We start from the raw sequence: 20,867 nt of genomic DNA, 5'->3' as shown, positions 1-20,867 counted from the left end.
TGGGCTTCCCCTCACTGCCTTAAGTCAAGGACTCTATGGGCCCTGCTCAGCCAAGTGCCCACACCTGGACCAATCACTGTGGCTGGGGGCATGGGAATCTCTTACTGAGCAAGCATGGTTTCCAGATCCACCTTTATTCATTTTTGTGTTTATTGAAGTCTAGTTGATTTATAATATTATACTGATTTTAAGAATAAAGCCCATCCTTATTTGAAGAGGGGTGATGGGTGGGCCTTGTAGCTTCACCTACCTATATGAAATGAATAGCCCGCAGGGAACACAGAGGCTTTGCCACCAAAAGAAAGATGAGGAATTGTGGGGCTAACAAAATAGCAATTATCTATTAGGTTGGCTGAAAGATTCATTCAGGTTTTTTCGTAAGATGTTATGGGAAAAGCTGAATGAACTTTTGGCCAACCAATACTATAACAAGTAAGAGTTTAATTATAAAATGTGATAACAACCAAGAGAAGAGAACCGGATGATGCACGACAGGATCACAGTGGGCCCTCCGTTACTCTGAAGGTCAGGGGAGGCCGCTCTGAGGAGTGGCGGGCAAGCAGACCTTGTCCTCTACCTGGGCAAGGGGGTGTGAAAGCAGAGGCCCAGGTAGAGGAAAAGAGCTTGTGCAAAGGCCTGAGAGCAAAGCCTGCTGGGCCTGGAAGGAGGCCAGCGTGGTGGAAGCATGGTGAGTGAGGGGAGAGTAGGGGAAAGTGAGCTGCGGAGGTGGGCAGGGGAGACTGACCCGGCAGGGCCTTGAAGGCGCTAATAAGGATGCGAGCCTTATGCTCTGGGACACGGGGTGCCCCTGAAAGGTTTTAGTGATAGGGGCCCAGTCTGGCTGCTGGGAAAGTAAGGCTTGGAGGAGCCCCATGGGGAAGGGGAGATGGGATTCTGCTGCACTGTATCTTTACCCTCCCTCTTCTTTCCTCAGTGGAACTGCGACATGCAGGAGCCTTCGATGAAGCAGCGTCATGCCTGGTGGAGGTGCCAGGGCAGAGAAATGATCGCGGCAAAATGGCTCTGGTATGCTTCCTGCCAAACCACCTCCCTGCCACCTATTTCCTGGGATGCCCTCTCCCTCCACCTCACACTCCACCCTCAGCATTTCTCTGCCAGACTCTTCTCTGCTCTATGGCTTTATTAGTTTATCTTATTTCTTGTCAGTCTCTCACACTGGGATTCATTCTCCATAAATCAGGGAGTTTTGTCTGTCTTATTCTCAGCAGTATTCCTAGAATCTAGAGCAGTGCCTGGCACGTCCTAAGTGCTTGATAACAGTTTTTTTTTTTTTTTTTTAAACAACTGAATGAATTGTGAAGGTCTCTAAAAGGGGAATGACCCTTTTCAGGACCCAGCCTGGGTCTTGGCCATGTAGCAGGCCTTGGGAGGCCAGAGAAAGCCAGCATCTTCATGATTTGGTGAGGGCCAGTGGAAGAAGACTGGACAGGCTGGTAGTGAGTGTAACACATGGAATGTGAGTGAGCCTAGTTGGCAGACAGCGTCTGGAGCAGGGCCCCTGCCCAGGCCAGGCCATACAACCTGTCTTCTGGCCAGGTGGAATGGGAAAGAACTTGTAGCATCTTTAAACCACCACACTGCCCATCAGATACACTTGTTTTGCTTTCTTTACTATATATTTTGTCTCTTTCATGTTTTTTTTCTTCTTCTACCTTAAGATAAAGAGAACTAATAGATTAATGGGACATTGGTTAATGTATTCCCTCTCCGGTAGCAGAATGCCGTAATCCGACTACTGGGTGTCCTTACAAAGGGTAGATGCTAGAAGGCCCTCACGAGGTATCACTAACGATGGCATTTCAACTTGAGGTGTTGGAACCCTTTCTGTCCCACCAGCTCCTGCCTCTTCTTCCTTAGTGGACAGGTGCTTTACAATCTGAACCTGATATCTGGTCTTCCCCCAAACCTGACCTCCAGGGATTATCCTCAACCTGCTGCCACCACCATCTTCTCAAATCTTTACCACCCTCCCCACCCCGAGTTCCCTTGCGGTTTCTCACGTCTCTTGAGCTGATGCTGGGGGCTGGCAGCTGGGGAGGAACAGGCAGCTTGACCGCAGGTGGCAGGTGCAAAGACGGGGTGTAAGGGCAGTCCCGGGGCTGGGCTCCGCGTGGCTCTCACCCTGTGGTTTCGCCCTCTACTGCCCCTGAGGTCGGGAGTGCCCTCAGCCTCCAGAAGAGCCAGAGTGTGCTGGACAAGGAAGAAGAGAAGAAGACCCTGATGAAGAAGATGATGGTGCGTATGCAGCTTGCGGGTCTGTGGCATCAGGGTGGTGGGGGGCAGAAGACCCAAGTCTACCCACTGATGAGGCGGGGTTGGGGTGGGGTGGGCAGAGGACATCAAGGCACAGATACTTGGGCCTGGGTCTCAGCTCCACCCTGAACTGCCCCCCGCCTACCTTGAGGGAGCTTGGCCAAGTCACTTCCTTTCTCTAAGACTCACTCTTAATATCTCACAAGTGACTGTGATAAAAAACCTGTGTCAATGGAGGACACAACCCAAAGGTTAGTTCCCTGTAAAATCTTAGGCCCCCGGGAGCAGTCATTATTATTTTATGTGTTATTTCCCCCCATAGTTCTTCTGATGGGGGAACTTCTGAAGGAACTTTCTTTTTCTCAGCTAAATGCAGTCACTTCTCAGTTATCCACCAGAGTGTCTGGGCTGGGATAGTCACTGAAGTTTCCAGAATTATATCAATAGTTAGCTATAAAGAGAGAAAAAAAATCCGTGCCTCTGATACTTTCATTTAATTAACATTAATTGAGCACCTACTGGGCGTTGGTGTTAGATCAAAAGTAAGAAGTAACCGGAATTAAACTGGACCACTTTCAAGGGTCATGCACGGTGTTTGGGGGCCAGTCCATGGTTTAGACTTCCCTACTACAGGGCTGCTGAAACAGTTCTTGCTGAGCCCTGCATGTGTGTAGCAGGTCAGGCCCGTTCTGAAGGCCTTGAACTGGGGGCTCTGGACCGGGTTAGAGCAGTCAGCTGGCTCCCTTCACTGGAGCCCAGGCAGGGAGTGGAGCCGGCCCAGGCTGAAGAGTGGCCCCATTCCCTGAGTGGCTGCAGTGCTGGTGGTCTGTGGTGGCCTGCCCCCCTCACTGATACCTCCATGTCCCCCATCCAGAAGCAGATCCAGGAGGAGCCGCTGGATTCTCTCACGAGTTCCGTCCGTCAGCAGGCCATGGAGACCCTGACCCAGCTGAGGTGACCTCGGCCCCTTTCCCAGCCCTCAGCCCCTTTCCCAACCCTCAGCCTCTGCCTATATCTTCAGAGGCCTCTCTGCTGTGCGTGGCCCTTTCCTAGTCCCAGGCCTTTTCCCTTCCCCTTGCCCAGGCCCTGCTGGGGCTATCTGACTTGTACGCCACCACCATCCTCCTCCCTACCTCATTTTGCCCTTCTGTGGATCTGAATCTCAGCCCTTGTCCCAGCCCTGCACCCTTCACTTCCAGCCTCCAGCCTCAGGTGCCCCCTCACTCCATGCCCTCACTTTCTGTCTCTTCCCCAGTCATTCCCAGCCTGTCCTGGGTTTGCAGGAACGGTCGGAGCTGGTGAACACGTGTGTGAAGAGTGTGTTCTCCCTGCCTACCATTCAGGCCATGCAGGAGAAAGACCAGGCCAAGGCAGATGCCTTACAGGTGAGGCAGGGCCCTCCCAAGCAGGGCCTTGGGGCTGACTGGTGTCCTCAGAGGGAGGCACGTCCCTGGACTCCCAGCAGGGAGAGGAAGGGCATTATGAGAGGTAGATTGGAATCTTTGACCTCCTACTTGAGGAGCTTGGGCAATTCACCTCCCTTCTCCTGGCCCGAGCAGGCACTTAATAAATATTTGGTGAATGAGTGAGTCTGTGGAATAAAGGATCCCTCATCTGAAGCATTGTCTACTTTGGGCTCTGCCCCATGAGAAGGATGTTGGCAGATGTTGGCGTGGCTTAAGAGGTGGCCAGGATTAGGAAGAAAAGGCCTGAGGATTGGGCAAGTTTGGGTTGAGGCCTGGAAGTGGAACCTTAAGGGGCTCTCATGAGAACCTTCAACCCCCTGCAGGATGGTCCCTGGAAGAGTGATCAGAGGAGACCCTTCATGTGGAATGGGGTCAGTGGGGGAGGTTAGGGAGAGAGATTTCAGCTCTGGGTGAGGCACATGCATACATCCTTTTACCCAGCAAATTTTAACTAATACCTAATCCAGAAGTACAGGGCTGAGATACTGTAGGGCTGAGGGGCAGATTCTCAAAGTATCATGCAAATAAATGCAGAATTACAACAGTACTTGGTGCAAGCAAGAAGTACATGGTACTATTTTGAGCCTGAAATGGAGGGAACCTGACCGTGTTGGGGTTCAGAGGTCGTAATGCTAGAGGCGAGAGGTTTAGAAGAGTTAACTAGCTGAAGGGAGTGGCAGAAGGAAGAGCGTGAGAGGCCGAGGGAACGGCCTGTGCAGCAGCCTGAGGATGGAAAGAACATGATGACTGCAAGGATGATAAGGAGGCAGAGTGGCTGGAGTCCAGAGGGTGAGGTGAGAGAGCAGTTGGAGCCAGACTAGCCACAGCGTGATGGCTCTGAGTCTTGGAGGTGGTGCACTTGAGAGGAGACCCAAAGGGGAGGCAGGGATGGGTAGGAACAGAGCCTGCAGCCTTCTTGTAGTACCAGGCCAGGCCAGCAGAGGTCAGTGCTGCACGGTGATGGACTGCAGATGGGCAGGTAGGAGGAGGGAGTTGGTGAACAAGGCTTCCGTGGTGGTTGTGGTGTAAGCCTGGTGTGCTCAGACTCAGGAAGCCTGGAAAGAGATGACCTGGAAGGAAGATGTGGAGATGATGGGAAGAAGAGAGGCAGGGAGAGAGGGCCTCAAAGACACCCCTTAGCCTTGTGTAGGTGTCATGCCTGCACCCTCCTAAGACAATTTCAGGACTGTGGTGTGACTGGGGAAGGAACAAACAACTGGGGAGGAGAGAGCTGACTCCTGGAAGGGGCAACTTAGAAAATCTATTTGGATCTAGGAGTGGTAATTTTAAAAAGAATCAGAACACTTCCTTGGAGACAATAACACAAGTAGGGCTGGTTGTCCATTGATCTAGCCCTCATGGTTCTTGAGCATTTTCCCACCCATCTTCTCATGTTCCTCATGAATTGAAACTTTGGTTTTATGACCTTGGACAAGTGTCTCTTCCCAGTGAGTTCCCAATGCAGAGGGCTGGGGTTCAATCCCTGCTTGGGGAACTAGATCCCACATGCTGCAACTAAAGAAATAAAGATCCCGCATGCCACAGCTAAGACCAGGCACGGCCAAATAAATAAATAATTTTTAAAGAACATCTCCTCATTTGCACAATGAGAAAAACACTTTGAGGACAAAGTGATAGGGTTGTGCCAGTCATGAGGCAATCACCTGGCCTGTGGTAGATTCTCTGTAATTCTCAGTAGATTCTTCCTGGGCCTCTGCTTCTTGCCCTTGTAAGCTAAGAAGTTCACGGATAATAATTACCAGTTTCTCCATAAAGAACCTGTAACCCATGGAGGGGAAGCCAGTTGCCCAATATCACACGTCAAGTTTAGTCTCACATGGTGGGACCAGAAAGCAGCATTCTTGGGCTTGAGTACAAGCCCTCCCCTGACCCACATCAGGAATTGCCCAGGGTTGGGGTCTGCCCCAGAGGCTCCCTAGTGACTTGGTCCTCTTCCTGTTCACAGATACTTTACTGTCAGACCTTGGATGCCCTGCAGACACTTCTCAATGCCCTCTTTGTTGAGGACCCCACTCCTGCAGGGCTGAAGAGCATCTTGGAGGTGTGGGGGCAGGGAGGAGAAGAAGGGTGGAGGAGGATGGGGAATCGACTCAGGAGAACTGGGGCTGGGGGTCTGGACCCAGAAAGAGTGATTTGACTTCAGGATGTAATCTTGTGCCAGATTTCTGCTTCCCTGCCCCTCTCACTAGAGAAGGAAATGGCAACCCACTCCAGTGTTATTGCCTGGAGAATCCCAGGGATGGGGGAGCCTGGTGGGGTCTCACATAGTTGGACACGACTGAAGAGACTTAGCAGCAGCAGCAGCAGCCCCTCTCACAGGTCGTGTCCCAAACTCCTTCTTCACCCTCTCCCTCTCCCCCATACTCCTGCAACTCCTGCGATAGCTGCCCCCATATCCTTGCTTTCTAAATTCTTGTCCTTATGTCTCTCTCCTATCTTCAAGACTCTCCACCTTTCTTCTCTCTCCCATTGACCTCTGTCCTCCCTCTGGTCTTCCAGTTCTGTCCTCAGCTTCTGGACCCCATGTGTCCCTATGCTCTAAGAAGAGGAGGAGGGCTGTGGTGGGTTGCCTTGATGCTCTTCCTCAGAAGCTTCCTGATAATTGGTGAAGGCTGGCCTGCCCATCCAGTGGGGCAGAGGCTAGCATCCGGCTCATAGCTCTGAGTCTTACCCTTCTCCCCACAGCCTCTGGGGCCCTGGATGAACTCTGGGAAGGCCCACGAGAGAGCAAGGGCTGTGAAAAGCAATGTCTCTGTGTTGAACCACGCACTTCTGACCCCGCCTTTCCTTGTGAGTGGCTCTGGGAGTGGGGAGGGGAGGACTGCTAGGGAGAATGTTCTCGGCTCTGAGGGAGCCCATGCATCTGCCCAGACATTCCTAGGTGGTCCTCACTCCTCAGAGGATTCAGCTCTCCAGGCCAGGCCATCTAGCTCTGTTCACCATTTACTGTATAGCATTATTGAACCTATAAGTCTCAATCCCTAAGATTATGACACAAACAGATGTCCTCGGGATTCCCGGCACTGGGGCTTCTTCTGGGGAGGCTCATCATTCGCATCGGGGATCCTGATGAGGAGATTGGCCATGAGGCTCTGGACGGCATTACCATCCTCTACACCATCTTGGAGCTTCAAAAACGTAAGCCCTTTGGAGTGCGTCTAACACAAGGCTTTTGAGCAGGTACTCAGCCTAGGAATTGAGTGGACCCTTGGCAACAAGGCACTGGTGGGAGATGGACAAGACCAACGCAAAGTTCAAAGGGGTCTGGAAATTAGCGTGAAGTTTAGTCCCCACAGAACTAGGAGACAGAGGTGACAAACACATTTTGATTTAAGCAATGCTTCTATACAAGCCTCTTCTTTTCCTTCCTGGTTTAGTTTGTGATTCTCATCTTCACACTCCCATGCCACCACGTGCAGCCAGGAATGATAGCCCCAGTGTCCTGGGTTTCGGTCTGTCTCCCCTGTTAGTCTATAGTTCATTTGAGTCTGTGTCTCCTTCACCATGGTGTGCCCAAGATCTCGCCCTGGGCCTGGCACACGGTGGGTGCTCAGTGAACATGTATCAGATGAGTAAACAAAGAACAGGTCCTGTCTTGGAATCTGGAGTGGCTAAAACCTGTAGGTGGGAGAACATCTCTGAAACAGCTGTGGGAAGAGAGTGATATGGTAAGGGCTGACACAGAAACCCAGCTGGCACTCACTGCCCCTAGAGGCGTGCACTATTGACTGTTACTTGCCTCCCCCTTTCCCCAGAGTCCCAGCTCTGCTCCAAACCAAGGGACCTTGGCCCATTGTTTAAAGTCCTCTGGCTCTGGAAGCAGAGTGACCTGGTGGGTACCAGACCTAGCTCTGGCCCTTCCTGGCTGTACAAATTCAGGCAAGTACTTTTCTTGTTGAGGCCTGGGTTTCCTCATTTGTAAAAAGGACACAGTAGGATGCAAACCACAGGCTTTTTGGAAGATTAAATGAGATCATATGTGTAAAATGACCAGCTCATTCCACACATTATGGGCCATCCCTCCCCATCTTATTAGTTTCAGTCTTTTGGGATCTATATGGTATCCCTTCTCTTCTTGTTCTCTAGCATCTGGGGCAAAGATTTAGTCCCTAGGAGACTTCCCCTTCTGCCCAAGAGCCACGTATATCTTCTGAGTGACGGATAAAGGTGATATAAGTCATGTTAATGTTCAGTCTTGGGGACAGGAATAGTATACACTCAATTGGTATTGCCAGATTTAGCAAATAAAAATATAGGACACTCAGTTAAATACAAATTTCAGAAAAACAGTAAATACCTTTTGGTATATTTAAGACATACTTTTGCTAAAATTACTGGTTTATCGGAAATTCAGATTTAACTGGGTATTTTGTATTTTATGTGGTGACTCTAAGGACAAATTCCCACTGTTAGAGTCTCAAGGAGTGATTTATCCAGGTCTCTGGACTGTAGGAAGCAGCAAAGCTAGGATCTGAACCTTGGTCTGCTTGATGCTAGGCCCCACAGTTAGTGCTAGTGATAAAGAACCCACCTGCCAACGCAGGAGATACAGGAGATATGGGTTCAGTCTCTAGGTCTGGAAGAACTCCTGGAGGGAGGGCATGACAATCCACTCCAATATTCCTGCCTGGAGAATCCTATGGACAGAAGAGCCTGATGGGCTACGTCCATGAGATCACAAAGAATTGGACGTGACTGAAGCGATTTAGCCTGATACCAAGCTCTGATATCAGGCCTCAAGCTCCTTCCTTTTGCAGACAACCTGCTTGCTTGGTCTGTATGCTATTCTGCCTCAATGACCCTTCCTCATGCCCATGTCTTGTATCTTGTACATGCTGAGGAATCCAGGTAGGACCACCATAAGACTCGGGAAATGTGCCTAAAATGTGTTTCCTTCAGCAGAAAATAAGGATCTCCCATTTGCAGGTACTATTCTAGGCACTGGGGACACAGAAGGGAAAAAAAATGTTAATTCAGTAGTCCTCCTGTTGAGCTTATCTTCTTGTTGTCAGAACACAATGAACAAAATAAACAAGTAATATATATAGTAAGTCAGATGATGATGAGTATCGAAGAAAGCAGAAAAAAATAGAAAAGGGAGGTTGGGAATACCAGCGGTAAGGCAATTGCAGTTTAAAAAGAGGTGTGGCGACACACCCAGCAAAAGTGGTAGAGAAAATTCACTGGCGAGATGTGAAGCCACTGAACTCTCACACACTGCTGGTGGGAGCATAACTGGGCCCCACCGTGGAGAACTCTTGGCGATATCCTCTAAGGCAGAACTTCTACCCACCTTGGGACACGATTTCACTTTTAGCTTGTTGCTGCTGTTGTTGTTTAGTTGCTAGGTCGTGTCTGACCCTTTTGAGACCCGGTGGACTGTAGCCCGCCAGGCTCCTCTGTCCGTGGGATTTCCCAGGCAAGAATGCTGGGGTGTATTGCCCTTTCCTTCTCCAGGGGATCTTCCCGACCCAGGGATTGAACCCATGTCTTCTGTATTGGCAGGTGGAATCTTTACTACTGAGCCACCTGGGAAGCCTCTGCTTCTAGCTACATGCCTACAAAAGGCATGGACTAGATATAATAGAACATTCATATCAATACTATGTATGATAGCTGGAAACAACCCAAATATCTATCTGAAGTAGAACAGTAGACCAGTAAATGGTAGTATATTCATACTGTGTAAAGTTGTACAGCCCTGGGAATGAATGAACCCACGCGGCTTGCAACAATGTGGGTGAATCTCACCCACATAAATGTTGAGTGAAAGCAAGACATAAAGGATAACATAGAGAAGGAGTCCATTTATATGATGTCCAACAGCAAGGAGCTCTAATCTGTGGATTTAGAAGTCAGAATAGGAGTGGGGGAGGGGGATTACGGCCTGAAACAGGGGCATGGGAGGGCCATCTGGGGTTGTTGACTGTGTTCTGTTTCTTGACTTGAGTGAGAGCTACCTGGATGTGCTCATCAAGAAGATTTATCATGCTGGTTACCTATGATTTATGCACATTTGACATCCATGTTTAGCAAAAAGTTAAGAAACAAAATAGGTAGTTAGGTCTCACTGAAAATGTTCTTGTTTTGCAGGAGCCAGAGATAAGGAAGAGACCAATAAGAAGGAGCTGTATGAGAGCAACAAGCGTTTCCTGGGGCCCTACAACCCTGTCAGCCCATGCCAGAATATTCTTCGTGTGATTGCGGTGACCACCTGCTACCCACTAGCCCTGGGCCTTCCTGGGGGATGGGGACGAGGGAGGAAGGGCAGCACCAGCCTTCTCCAGTGCCGCCTCCTCTCCTTCCAGCCCTCCAGGCTCAATCGCTTTTATATTCCTTTACATGCCTTCCTCAACCACATAGGTCCATCCTGTGGGCTCCCCACCCCTCTGGTCTGTGCCATAGTATGTGGCACCCAGTTCTGAGGGGGCAGGGGTCATGTTACCCCCTCTTTTTGTCACAGTTCATCAAAGGGTTTGACACTCAATGATTAACCAAGTATGTGGTCCCTTTGCTGACCTCTGCCCATGTCTGGCGGCATTTGTGCATTGATGCAGGTCTCACCCCGGGTCTGCCCACGTGTGTCAGGATCTCTCTGCCTTTGTTTCAGGAATTCGGAGATTTCCTGGGGCCCCAGCAGGTAAAGGACCTGCTGCTAGCAGCCTTGGAAGGGCTGAAAGGTGGCTCTGAGGCTCGGGAGAAGGACTTGGGGGAGATGATGCAGCTAGCCTCAGAGGTCACGCTCAGCTCGGTGCTGGAGTGGTACCGACACAGGGCGCTGGAGGTGGTAAGGCCCCCTGGGGGCAGGGGCTGGGCTGGGAGACCCCACAGGGCTCGCTAATCCTGCAGGTATGGCTGGGTGGGTGGTGAATGAATTCTAGATGCTCTCAACTTGCTTATCAGCCCCCAAGAGCTCAACTGTCTGGTGAGGGGTGCGGGAGGGCAGTGAAGACAAGCTGTCTCCAGGGAAGGGGCAGGCGCTCTGCCTGCCTGTCTCCCCACTTCTCCCCTCTGTGCCCTCCTCTTCCTCATCGCCCTCTTCTCCCTCCTCCCATCTCCCTGCTCCCGTATCCCGCCTTGGCTTCTCCGCTTGGCCCTCTGCCTGCTCCCTGGTGGTCTGGCTGTGCCCCAGATCCCAGAAATCATGCATGGCATCTATGCGCACCTGAGCCACATCCAGGAGCCGCGGGCCCGCGAGGTGGCTCTGCTGCCCGTCTCTCTCCTGGCCAGCTCCTTCATGACCGAGGTCGTCGTCGCCCTGCTCATGTGTCCCCTCCCACTGGACAGGTACCAAGTGATGGGTGCTTCCAGCCACTGCCTCTCAGAGAGTTGATACAGCCCCCTATTCCGGGACTGGGAATCCCTCCTTCTACCCAGGGGAGTCCCTCGCCCTCCCAGTGGTCCCTCTTCCATGATCTATGTTGCTTATGACAACCCTAAGCCCTTCCTGCCAGGTGTCTGTGCTGCACATTTATTTGTTCTCTCACAAGTATAATAACCCCATTCTACAGATAAGGAAACTGAGGCTTATGGAAAGTTTCTAGCCTTAGGAACCTACTGAATAAGCAGCAGAATGAGGACCTAAACTCAGATCTGACCAACCCCAAGCCCAGAGCTCTTCAATGATGCCATGGGAAAAAGAACTGAATGTTGTTCCTAACTCTGCCTCCAGATGCTGTGTGGTCTTGGGTAGCTTTGTTGCTCTCTCTGGGCTTCAGTTTTTCCCCATATGTAAAAGGAGAAAATAACACCCACATTCTCACCCCGAATGGGTGGGCATGATCAGTAAAGCAGCCGGTCATGCTGAGTGCATGCCCTGTGCTCCATGTTGTCAGCCTTCAGGGAGCTCTGGTCTGATGGCAGAGGGGACTGTGGCCAGATGGTGATCAGCTTGTGGGCAAGAGAGACAAATCTGGCTGCTCCAGGCTCCTGGCCCAGGAAATGCTCCCACACCTCTGAATGAAAACAAGGCAGAAGTGTGTGATCCACGTCTTAAGGCAGTTGGTTGAGAGTGAATGGAAAAGAATTATGCAGAACTGTGCAAGTGGGGTGCACTTCTAACCAGGAGACCTGGTGTCATTCACAGAAACCAGGGAGAGCAGTGCAGGAGGGACACACTCCCATCTCCCACCCGGAAGAATTTAACCCTTTCTGGCTTCACTGCAAGCCAGGGAATTTTCTTCTTAGAGCCACTAAACATTCAGACTCAAGACTGCCAGGACCACATCTGACTTCAGTTACTTCAGGAGGATGTAGGACAGGGCGGTATCCTTACAGCAGCCTGTGCAGGAGGATTAGACAGAGCTGGGATGAGATTTAAGGAGGCCTCGCTCGCAAATGCCACTCCTGTGCATGCCTGAGAGTGAGGACCTCCTTAAATGTAGTGCCCTGGATGCCTCACTTTCCTCATCCTAGTATTGGCCCTGGGCCTCCCAGTTGAAAGATGTAGGTGCTACCCTGGCTTAAGTGGCTTGGGCTTTAAAGGAACTCGAGTCTCTTATAATGACTCTGTGGACTTTGCCTCCCAGATTCTCACAGGGACAAGCCCAGTCACAAGAGTCGCTGCACCCTGAGAAGCTCAGTGCCGCAGCGTCCCCAGTGGTCCTTAGAGTTCATTTGCAGTTCTTTTTCACCCAGACACAATTTACCAATTGGGTCATTTTTACCATAAGCAATGTTGCCTAGCAACATAGTTGACATACTATCTTTATCAAGTTTCCAGGGGAACAGAGCTGGAAAGTTAATGGAAGGTTCAACTCTTAACCAGATTGCGGGGTGGGGGTGGTGGTGGAAGGTGTTTGTTAACCCTTTAGTGCCCTGGGCTGTCAGCACTTTTCACCTCCCCAGGATAGAACCTATAGCCTGGTGCGGGTTAATCCAGATGCTTTTCCCTGACTGGTATACCACCTTCTTTTTTGTTTTAATTTTTTTGTTATTTTTTTTTTTTATTTTTGGCTGCACTGGGTCTTCGTTGCTGCTCCCAGGCTTTCTCTAGTTGTGGTGAGCGGGGCTACTCTCTAGTTCTGGCACACGGACTTAGTTGCCTTGCGGCATGCAGCATCTTCCCAAAACGCAAGGATCAAACCCATGTCCCCTGCATTGGCAGGCGGATTCTTAACCACTGGACCATCAGGGAAGTCCCTGGTGTATAGCTTTCTAAGGGTCAGGAGTGGGAGCTCCTTGATGTTATGTGACAAATGCAAGACCCAGGCCCCAAAGGGCCCCTAGGCATAGAGGAACAGGAACAGGCATTGGAGTCATCAGACCTGGTCACTTCTGGACTCTGTAGCTCATTAGCTGTGTAGTCTTGGATCGGTGATTTTACCTCTCTGAGCCTTCACTCTGCATCTGTAAAATGAGACTGACAATCCACTGTGAGGGGCCCTGTAAGAACTCAGTGACCCTGAGTTTCTTGAATATCTTGCTCATGTCTGCTGGCAGATAGCAGATGCTCGATATTTGCTGAAGTCATAACTTGTATGCAAAACACCTGGCAAAGTACCTGAGTAGGGCTTTTGATCATTGTTAGCCCCAGGCTTCTTAGATTATTCAAGAAATTTTTCGGCACACTCATGGATGCGATTTCAAAGGCATCTTCCCTTCTCCCTCCCAAAATAATTCGGCGGCAGGGTTGGCCCCACTGCCCTTGTCCCCACTAACCGTCCCTACTCTTGGCCTGTCAGCAATGGAGCAGAGATGTGGAGACAGCTAATACTGCGCAAGCCCAGCTGTGACGTCCGAGACCTCCTGGACCTGCTCCTGACCAGCCTGAAGGAGAAGCCCGTGACCAAGAAGGGCCGGGCCTCCATCGTGCCCCTGGCGGTGAGGAGCTCTCCTCCTGCCCACTTCCTCCCCTGCCCAGCAGCCCCATCACTGCCCCAACACGTCCTCCTCCTGCTCTCGCTGAGCTCTGCACACCCATCTTCTACTGCCTGGCTCTGCCCGGAGCTAAGTGGGTGGCCTTGAGCAAGTCTGTCCCCGGGCTCTTGTTTGTGATCCACCAGACCACCAGCAGCACCATCCTGCTGCTACTTACAGTGACCATGGCAGCCTGGAATAGTGGGCACTGAATGACCTGGGACTCACACACCTTAGGCTGAGAACTGGCCTTGCTCTGTTACTATTTTGTAACCTGAGCAAGTTACTTCACCTCTCTGAGGCTCAGTCTCTGCATCTGTAAATAGAAATAATATCTACCTTGTATGGCAGTTATGAAAATTAAACGAGGTAACTCATTTATTCTTTTTAGAGACATAAAATGTCTAAGCGCATCTGCTGCCACTCTCAGAGGTTGGCCCTGGGAACACGGAGGCAACGGGCTCTGATGTGGGAAGGGCGCTGAGTGGACAGACAGATTTCTCTCTGGCTCTGTCACCACCACCCTGGTCCTAGCCAGCTGGATAATACCCCATTCACCTCCCTGCTTCCACTCCAGCCCTTCCAATCTGTATCACAGCTAAGAAAATCTTTGAGAAGTGCACATCTGCTCTTCTCAACTCTCTCTATGGCTTCCCATTGCCCTTGAGGATAACACAGAGCTCCTGCTGGTGCTGCTAGGCCCCGCAACCCTCGCTGGCCTCACTATACTGTGTGCTCCTCTTGCTTGCATGGCTCCAACCTCGTTATTCTTTGTCAGGTCTTAATCACTGTGCTATCTTCTGTCACAGGGCCTTTGCACACGCTGTTTTATCTACCTAGATTTCTGTCCGCCAAGTTAGCTTCTTCTCATCCCTTATTTCTTAAGCTATCCACCTCCTCAGGGAAGCCCTCTCTGACCAGATCAAATCTGTGCATACTATATTTTCTTTCCCAGGTGGTTCAGTGGTAAAGAATCTGCCTACCAATGCAGGAGATGTGGGTTCAATCCCTGGGTCAGGAAGATCCCCTGGAGAAGGAAATGGCAACCTATTCCAGTATTCTTGCCTGGGAAATCCCATGGACAGAAGAGCCTGGTGGGCTATAGTCCACTGGGTCACAAAGAGCTGGACATGACTGAGTGACTAAGCACATACACATCACATACTTTATCTTGGAAGAGTTCACCCCAGTTGTGATCTAACAATAGTGTGTGTGTATAGAGTGGGTCATTTGATTAATCTATGAGATGCCTGAATTCAGCGCATACAGTAGACCCTCAAAAATTTTTTTTGTTGGGTTGATTTATTTATTCAACAAACATTAAGCACCTACTATGTACCAGGCATACTCAGCAGTTTCTGGGGATTCAGCAGAGAGCAAGACAATCTGGTAGAGGAAAGCCAATGAACAGAGACATGGTGGATAGAGGAGCGGGTGGTATTATCCCTTAACACAGGAAGATACTGATGCTCAGAGACATTCCATGTCTCATCTAAGGTCACACAGCTACTGAGTGGTGGTGCCAGGACTAAAACTCAGATCTCCTGCCCCTGAATCCCATACTTTACCTCTGGATCTCTCTGCCTCTCTCCCCCAGCACTGAGTTCTATGACTAGGACACCAGTGCCCATTCCATCCTTGGTTTGGGCATCACACACTCCTCTGATTACTATGTTGGCATATTCTCAAGTCACTCAGAGGAGACAGTGAGGGAAGTCTAGTTTTAACAGTCGCCAACAAAGAGGCAACTGATACCCCACCTCACCGACCAGGCACTGATGTTATGAACCAGTAAGAGGCAGGGCTCCTGTAATCTGAAAACCTGGGTTCAAGCCTCAGCTCTGCCCCGAGGGGCTGGGTATCCTTGCAAGTCCCTTCACACCTCTGATCTTGTCTCCTGCCCTGCACAGTGGGGTCAAGACTCTACCTCATAAATGTGGGAAGAAATCCTTCCACCATGATTCTTTCAGGGCTGTGTCAACAGCAAAGGGTCACTGTGATTGTTCTGGGGCAGGGCTCACCCAGAGGCCCTGGATGCAGTGGTGGGGGATCTGGTCTTGCCCATGTAGGGCCAGAGAAGAGCAAAGATCGAGGACCAGCCTCCTAGAGAATCAGCCCAGGCCCAGTCAGGAGTGCTGGGATGGTGGGTGGCGACGTCTCACCAGCTTCCCCTCCACCTCCAGGCAGCCAGCGGCCTGTGTGAGCTCCTGTCCGTCAACAGCTGCATGGGCCGTGTGAGGCGCATCTATCCACAGCTGCTCCTGGCCCTGCTCATTCAGGTCCATTACCACATTGGCCTCAGCCTGCCCGGCCGCGTGGCTTCCCGCAAGGATGCCAAGAAAGATGCCCAGACCCCTGGCTTCATCCCTGTACGGTATGTTCCTGCTGTCCCCGGCAGAGGGACAGCCACCAGCAAGGCTGTTATGAAAGTCTTTAGGGCAATTGATTGGTAGAAATTAGCTCCGCAGCTACAAAAGAAAACAGAAGTGCACTTTTATGAGACAGAGCCAGTCGTGTTCAAGAGCTATTTGTGAACATCTGCTGTACATGTTCTCTGCTTAGGGCTGGATGGCAAGAAGGAATCAGCCTTCTCCAAGGAGATCACCATTTCATTTTTTCTCTTCCCTCCCTAGAGATATAATTTGTATTAGATTTATAACCAAGGCTGAACTATTTGATTTTCATTTGTTAATTGGAACAGTTAATATAGGCGCATGAGTAAAAATCTTCAAAGACGGTAAAACAGTCTCTGTTCCTCTCTCTACCCCAGTTTTCTTTCATAAGAACTGGGTTCTTTCCTGCCCTTCGGTCGGGGTTGATGCAGAGCTAAGCCAATGTGTTTTCATTCTCTGCTTTCACACCCGTGGTAGTGAACCTTACACAGTTACATATTTCTGCTTTTATTATATACTGTGTCTTTGAGATCATCACACACAGAGCTGCCTCATTATTTTTAACAGCCGCATAATATCCCTCTGTGTAGGTTATAATCTACCACCATTCACTTAACCAGGATCCTCTCGATTTAGGTGCTTCACAGTCTTTTACAAGCAACGCTGCCATGAGTGAGGCTGTTTATATGTCTTGATATTTACGTGTGACTGTACACATAGGATGAATTCCGGAAAGTAGAATGGGTGCATTAAAAGGTTTCTGTGTTTAACCATTATGATGGAACAGGAAGATATGGTGGGAAAAGTTCTTGATCAGTGAGTGAAAGGAGATGAAGTACCTCCTAAAGCACCCAGCTTGCCAGTAGTATATGACACTTCATTTCCCCACAACTTTGCCATCACAGTCTCATCTTTGCCAATCTGAAAGTTGAAAAAAAAAATGTTTTTTTGCTGTAATTTTAGATTGCATTTATCTTACTATGAATGTGGTTGAGTTTAAATGCCATTTCTATTTCCTTTTCTGTGAGCAACTGTTCTTGTTCTTTGCCTAATTGTATACAGGACTTTTGGGAATTTTTCTTATTTATTTGTAAGAGCTCTTTATATATTAAGGTCTGGCTTGCTGGGAGTAGGGTGACATGAGATCTCAGCCCCCCTTGTCTTGGCAGCTGGGTGGTCAAAGTGGTGAAAACCCTGCTGCTGAAGATGGGCTGCTCATATGAGGCTAACTTTCTGGAGGAGCAAGGTGGCTGGGAGCTTATGGGGCAGGCAGAGAACCACCACCGTGGAGTGTCCCTGCTGGCCAGGTGAGGACCCCGGGGCAGGGGTCAGAGGGAGGGAAGAGACCTCAGTGTCTTCAGATGGACTTGGGTTTGCATCTCTTTCTGGGCAAGACCCTTCCCTTGCTCTCTCACCTATTCTCTAAGATCGGCAGAGTATTGTCTCCATCAGCAGGACGACAATACAAATGTGAAAGGTGACATATGCTCTACAAACTGTGGTTGTAACAGTACCTGGCATTGTGGAGCTACTTGGGTTATTTATAAAGCACCTTTCTCACCACATTATTAATTTAATTCCCATGCTAATACAGAAATGATGGTCTAGCCGAGCAGTTTAGAGTGTAGTCTGAGAGCAGGTCTGCCTGCTTCTGAATCCCAGCTTACCATTTCCCAGCTGTGTGACCTAGGGCAAAGTTCCTTTCCTTCTCTGTGTCTCAGTTTTCCCACCAGCAGTATAATAACAGGACTCACCTCTGAGATTTGGGGTGAGGATTAAAATACTTTGAACAGCCTCTGCATATAGTAAGAGTTCAACGCATTTGCTTCTGTTATCATTATGCTGACTTGTGGGGCAAGGATTATTAATGCACATTTTGCAGGGGAGGGTGCCAAGTTTCAGAGAGGGATAGTTATCCACTAAAGGTACACACAGCCTGGAAGTGGCAAGGCCAGGAAATACCCCTCTGACCAGGATCAGGGCTCTTCCCCTCAGCCACACACAGCCTCCTTAGGGAAAGGAGATAGGGGGCTGCAGCAGCAGCAGCAGCACCTTGATTTCACTAATGTGGTTCCTGCAGGAAGATCCTGCTTCTTAGCCGTAGACCCTGAGTGTCAAGGGTGGTGCTGTCCTCTTGGGTCTCAAGATACAACTGTATTTATTGGGCACTTGCATGCTCCAGGCACCTTGCAAAGAGCCATCTATTCACAGACTATTCCATTTAATGCTCACCATGACTGACTGAGTGCAGGAGGAGAAGAGGGTGACAGAGAATAAGATGGTTGGATGACATCATCAAATCAACAGACATGAGTCCGAGCAAACTCTTGGAGATGGTGAAGGACAGGGAAGCCTGGTGTGCGGCAGTCCACAGGGTCGCAAACAGTCAGACATGACTTAGTGACTGAACAACAACAGCAGCAATGACTGATGGATTAACACTATTACTTTCTCAGAGTTACCCAAAAGGACTCTGAGGCCCAGAGAAGTTAGGTGATTTGCCCAAAGTGACACAGCTAGTGGTAACAGAATTTGAACCCAGGCTATCTTATTCTAGATTCTATGCATGGCTGATACACTTTTCTGGATTCATTGACTAACAGCATAGTGCAGACTTGAGGGCGAATCATCCACAGGGCTTGTTAAAACACTGATGGCTGGGCCCCGCTTCTAGAGTTTCTAATTCAGTTAGTCTGAGATGGGGGCTTGAGAATGTGCATTTTTTTTTTTTAACAAGTTCCCTGATGATGCTGATGCTGCTGATCCAGGGGCCACACTTGGAACATCACTGGCTTAGTAGAATGAACTAGGCAGCTGGAGTAGGGACCCCGGGGTTGGGGTGCCAGCTCTACAACTTTCCAGCTCTATGACCTTGGGCAATTCACACTTAAAGCCTCTGTTTCCTCATCTATGAAATGGATTAACAACAGTAACCTGCCTCAAAGGGTAATGGTGAGGATCAAATGCAGTAAGGACTTGAAAGCGTCTGGCTTGCTGCCTGGCGCCCAGCCAGTGGGTCCTCACGTTCTTTCCTTCCTGTCTTTTCCTCCTGGAGTGGTCCTGCACATTCAGGGGTCGTAGGCCTGTCTTTCTTACTGATTTTCTCTGTGGTCTTGGGCAAGTCACTTTCCCACTCTGCATGTCAGTTTTCCCACCTGTAAAATGAAGCAATGTGATCAAATGGCCTCTGAGATCCTGTTCAGGTGGAAAACCCTGGGGATGTGGGAACACAAGGGACTGGGGCTTGCCCAGAGTTTTGAGTGTGGGGGCCAGACCCCCATGCAGCAGGTCCCCTTGGGGCTGGAGCGCCTGAGGGCACTGCTTCCCTCACCCCCAGGGCCATGGTGCACTACTCCTGTCAGGAGCTGTGCCGCATCCTCTACCTGCTCATCCCGCTCCTGGAGCGAGGCGACGAGAAGCACAAGATCACCGCCACTGCCTTCTTCGTGGAGGTACCAAGCGGGTGCCCAGAGCAGGGCAGGGGCTACCCGGGCCTTCCCAGGAGCATAGGCCTCAATTCCCATTGCTGGTCATTTCTCTTGTGTGATAAGTACTTAATACTTTAGAGTCTTTCCTGAACATGATTTTTCTTGAGTAAAAAGATCTCGTGGGTCTTCTCCCTCTTCCTTCCTATCTCTCCTCTTCTTTCCATCCCTCCACCCCGTGTCAGTTTTCCCAGACTCCCCTAGTACCCCGGGCAACCACCATCCTTTGCCATGTACCAGATACCAGATTGGAGACACAAATATAAACTTGGTTCTGCCCTGCTCTCAGGAGTTCTTGGTGTGGGAGGGGAGACAGAGGACATCCTAGTTATATCACAGGGTACCAGAGAGTGACTTGTGCTAATGGGGGCAATTCAGGCTGTGGTGGGTGAGCAAAAGTCTTGGGTGTATTGGGTGGGGAAACATCAGGGAGGCTTCCTGGAGGAAGTGACATCTAAGCTGAGTGAGTGTATGGTGGTAGTGTATAGAGCAGGTACTGGAGAGAGTTGAGTCAGGACAAGGTTGGTAGTATCAGCCCAGAAGGGAAGACTTGCCAATAATAATGGCCAACAATTTTATTGAGCGCTGACTACCTTTCAGGTGTATTCTTAGAGCTTTACACATACTGATTCATCTAATTCTCACAATAATCCTATGATGCACATATTATTCCAACCCCTACTGTAGAGAAGGAAACCAAGGCACAGATTTAAGCAACTTTCCCAAGGCCACACACCTTGGTAAGTGGCAGATCCAGGATTCAAAGCCAGACATCTGGGCTCTAAAATACACACTCACTCTTTAGCTGTGTGTGTGTGCTTGTGTTTATGGATGTAATAAATATATATATATATCATAAAAGTTATCATGTTGACCATTTTTAAGTGTACAGCTCACTGGCTGTACATTCAGTGTGATGTGCATTCACACTTTTGTGCAACTGTCACCACCATCCATCTTCAGAAGTTTTCATCTTCCTTCCCAACCTGAAATTCTCTACCTATTAAACACCAACTCTCCTTCCCTAGTCCTCTCAGACCCTGAGCCCACCGTTCTACTTTGTTTCTATGAATTTTCCTGTTCTAGGTTTTATACGAACGGAACCACCAATATTTGTCCTTTGGTGTCCTGCTTATTTCACTTCATATAATGTTTTCAAGGCTCATCCATGTTGTAACACAGGTCAGAATTTCATTATTTTTTAAGTCTGAATAATATTCCATTGTATGTACATACCACATTTTGGTTCTCCAGTCACTAGTCGATGACACTTGGAAAACCCACTTGCTTAACCACCACCCTGTCCTCCTCCTGTGATGTTCTAGCTGGCACACAGTGGGTCTGGGCTATCACCAGGGTCTGTGCAGTGG

At 49.7% G+C, this 20,867-nt stretch overlaps 1 protein-coding gene across 7 annotated transcripts in view; it reads left to right on the top strand.

Moving 5' to 3' along the window:
* The window catches only part of MROH7 (maestro heat like repeat family member 7), a 55,101-nt gene that overhangs the window by 21,773 nt on the left and 12,461 nt on the right, over nt 1–20,867 (top strand). For 4 of the 7 annotated variants that reach the window (XM_070786477.1, XM_070786480.1, XM_070786474.1 and 1 more), the window contains exons 4-17: nt 935–1,026; nt 2,173–2,256; nt 3,149–3,228; nt 3,530–3,659; nt 5,707–5,802; nt 6,447–6,551; nt 6,764–6,899; nt 9,855–9,967; nt 10,372–10,548; nt 10,894–11,048; nt 13,391–13,583; nt 15,803–15,993; nt 17,182–17,319; nt 19,350–19,464. In XM_070786477.1, the coding sequence (XP_070642578.1) occupies nt 935–1,026; nt 2,173–2,256; nt 3,149–3,228; nt 3,530–3,659; nt 5,707–5,802; nt 6,447–6,551; nt 6,764–6,899; nt 9,855–9,967; nt 10,372–10,548; nt 10,894–11,048; nt 13,391–13,583; nt 15,803–15,993; nt 17,182–17,319; nt 19,350–19,464 (1,805 nt within the window). Of the gene's footprint in view, nt 1–934; nt 1,027–2,172; nt 2,276–3,148; nt 3,229–3,529; nt 3,660–5,706; nt 5,803–6,446; nt 6,552–6,763; nt 6,900–9,854; nt 9,968–10,371; nt 10,549–10,893; nt 11,049–13,390; nt 13,584–15,802; nt 15,994–17,181; nt 17,320–19,349; nt 19,465–20,867 lie in introns of all 7 variants that reach the window. The other 3 variants (XM_070786478.1, XM_070786479.1, XM_070786481.1) reach the window with 3 other exon arrangements.

Source organism: Bos indicus, chromosome 3, assembly GCF_029378745.1.
Source record: "Bos indicus isolate NIAB-ARS_2022 breed Sahiwal x Tharparkar chromosome 3, NIAB-ARS_B.indTharparkar_mat_pri_1.0, whole genome shotgun sequence".
NCBI lineage: Eukaryota > Metazoa > Chordata > Mammalia > Artiodactyla > Bovidae > Bos > Bos indicus.
The sequence above is the reverse complement of the archived record's forward strand: the minus strand, read 5'-3'. Positions and strand labels throughout refer to the sequence as shown.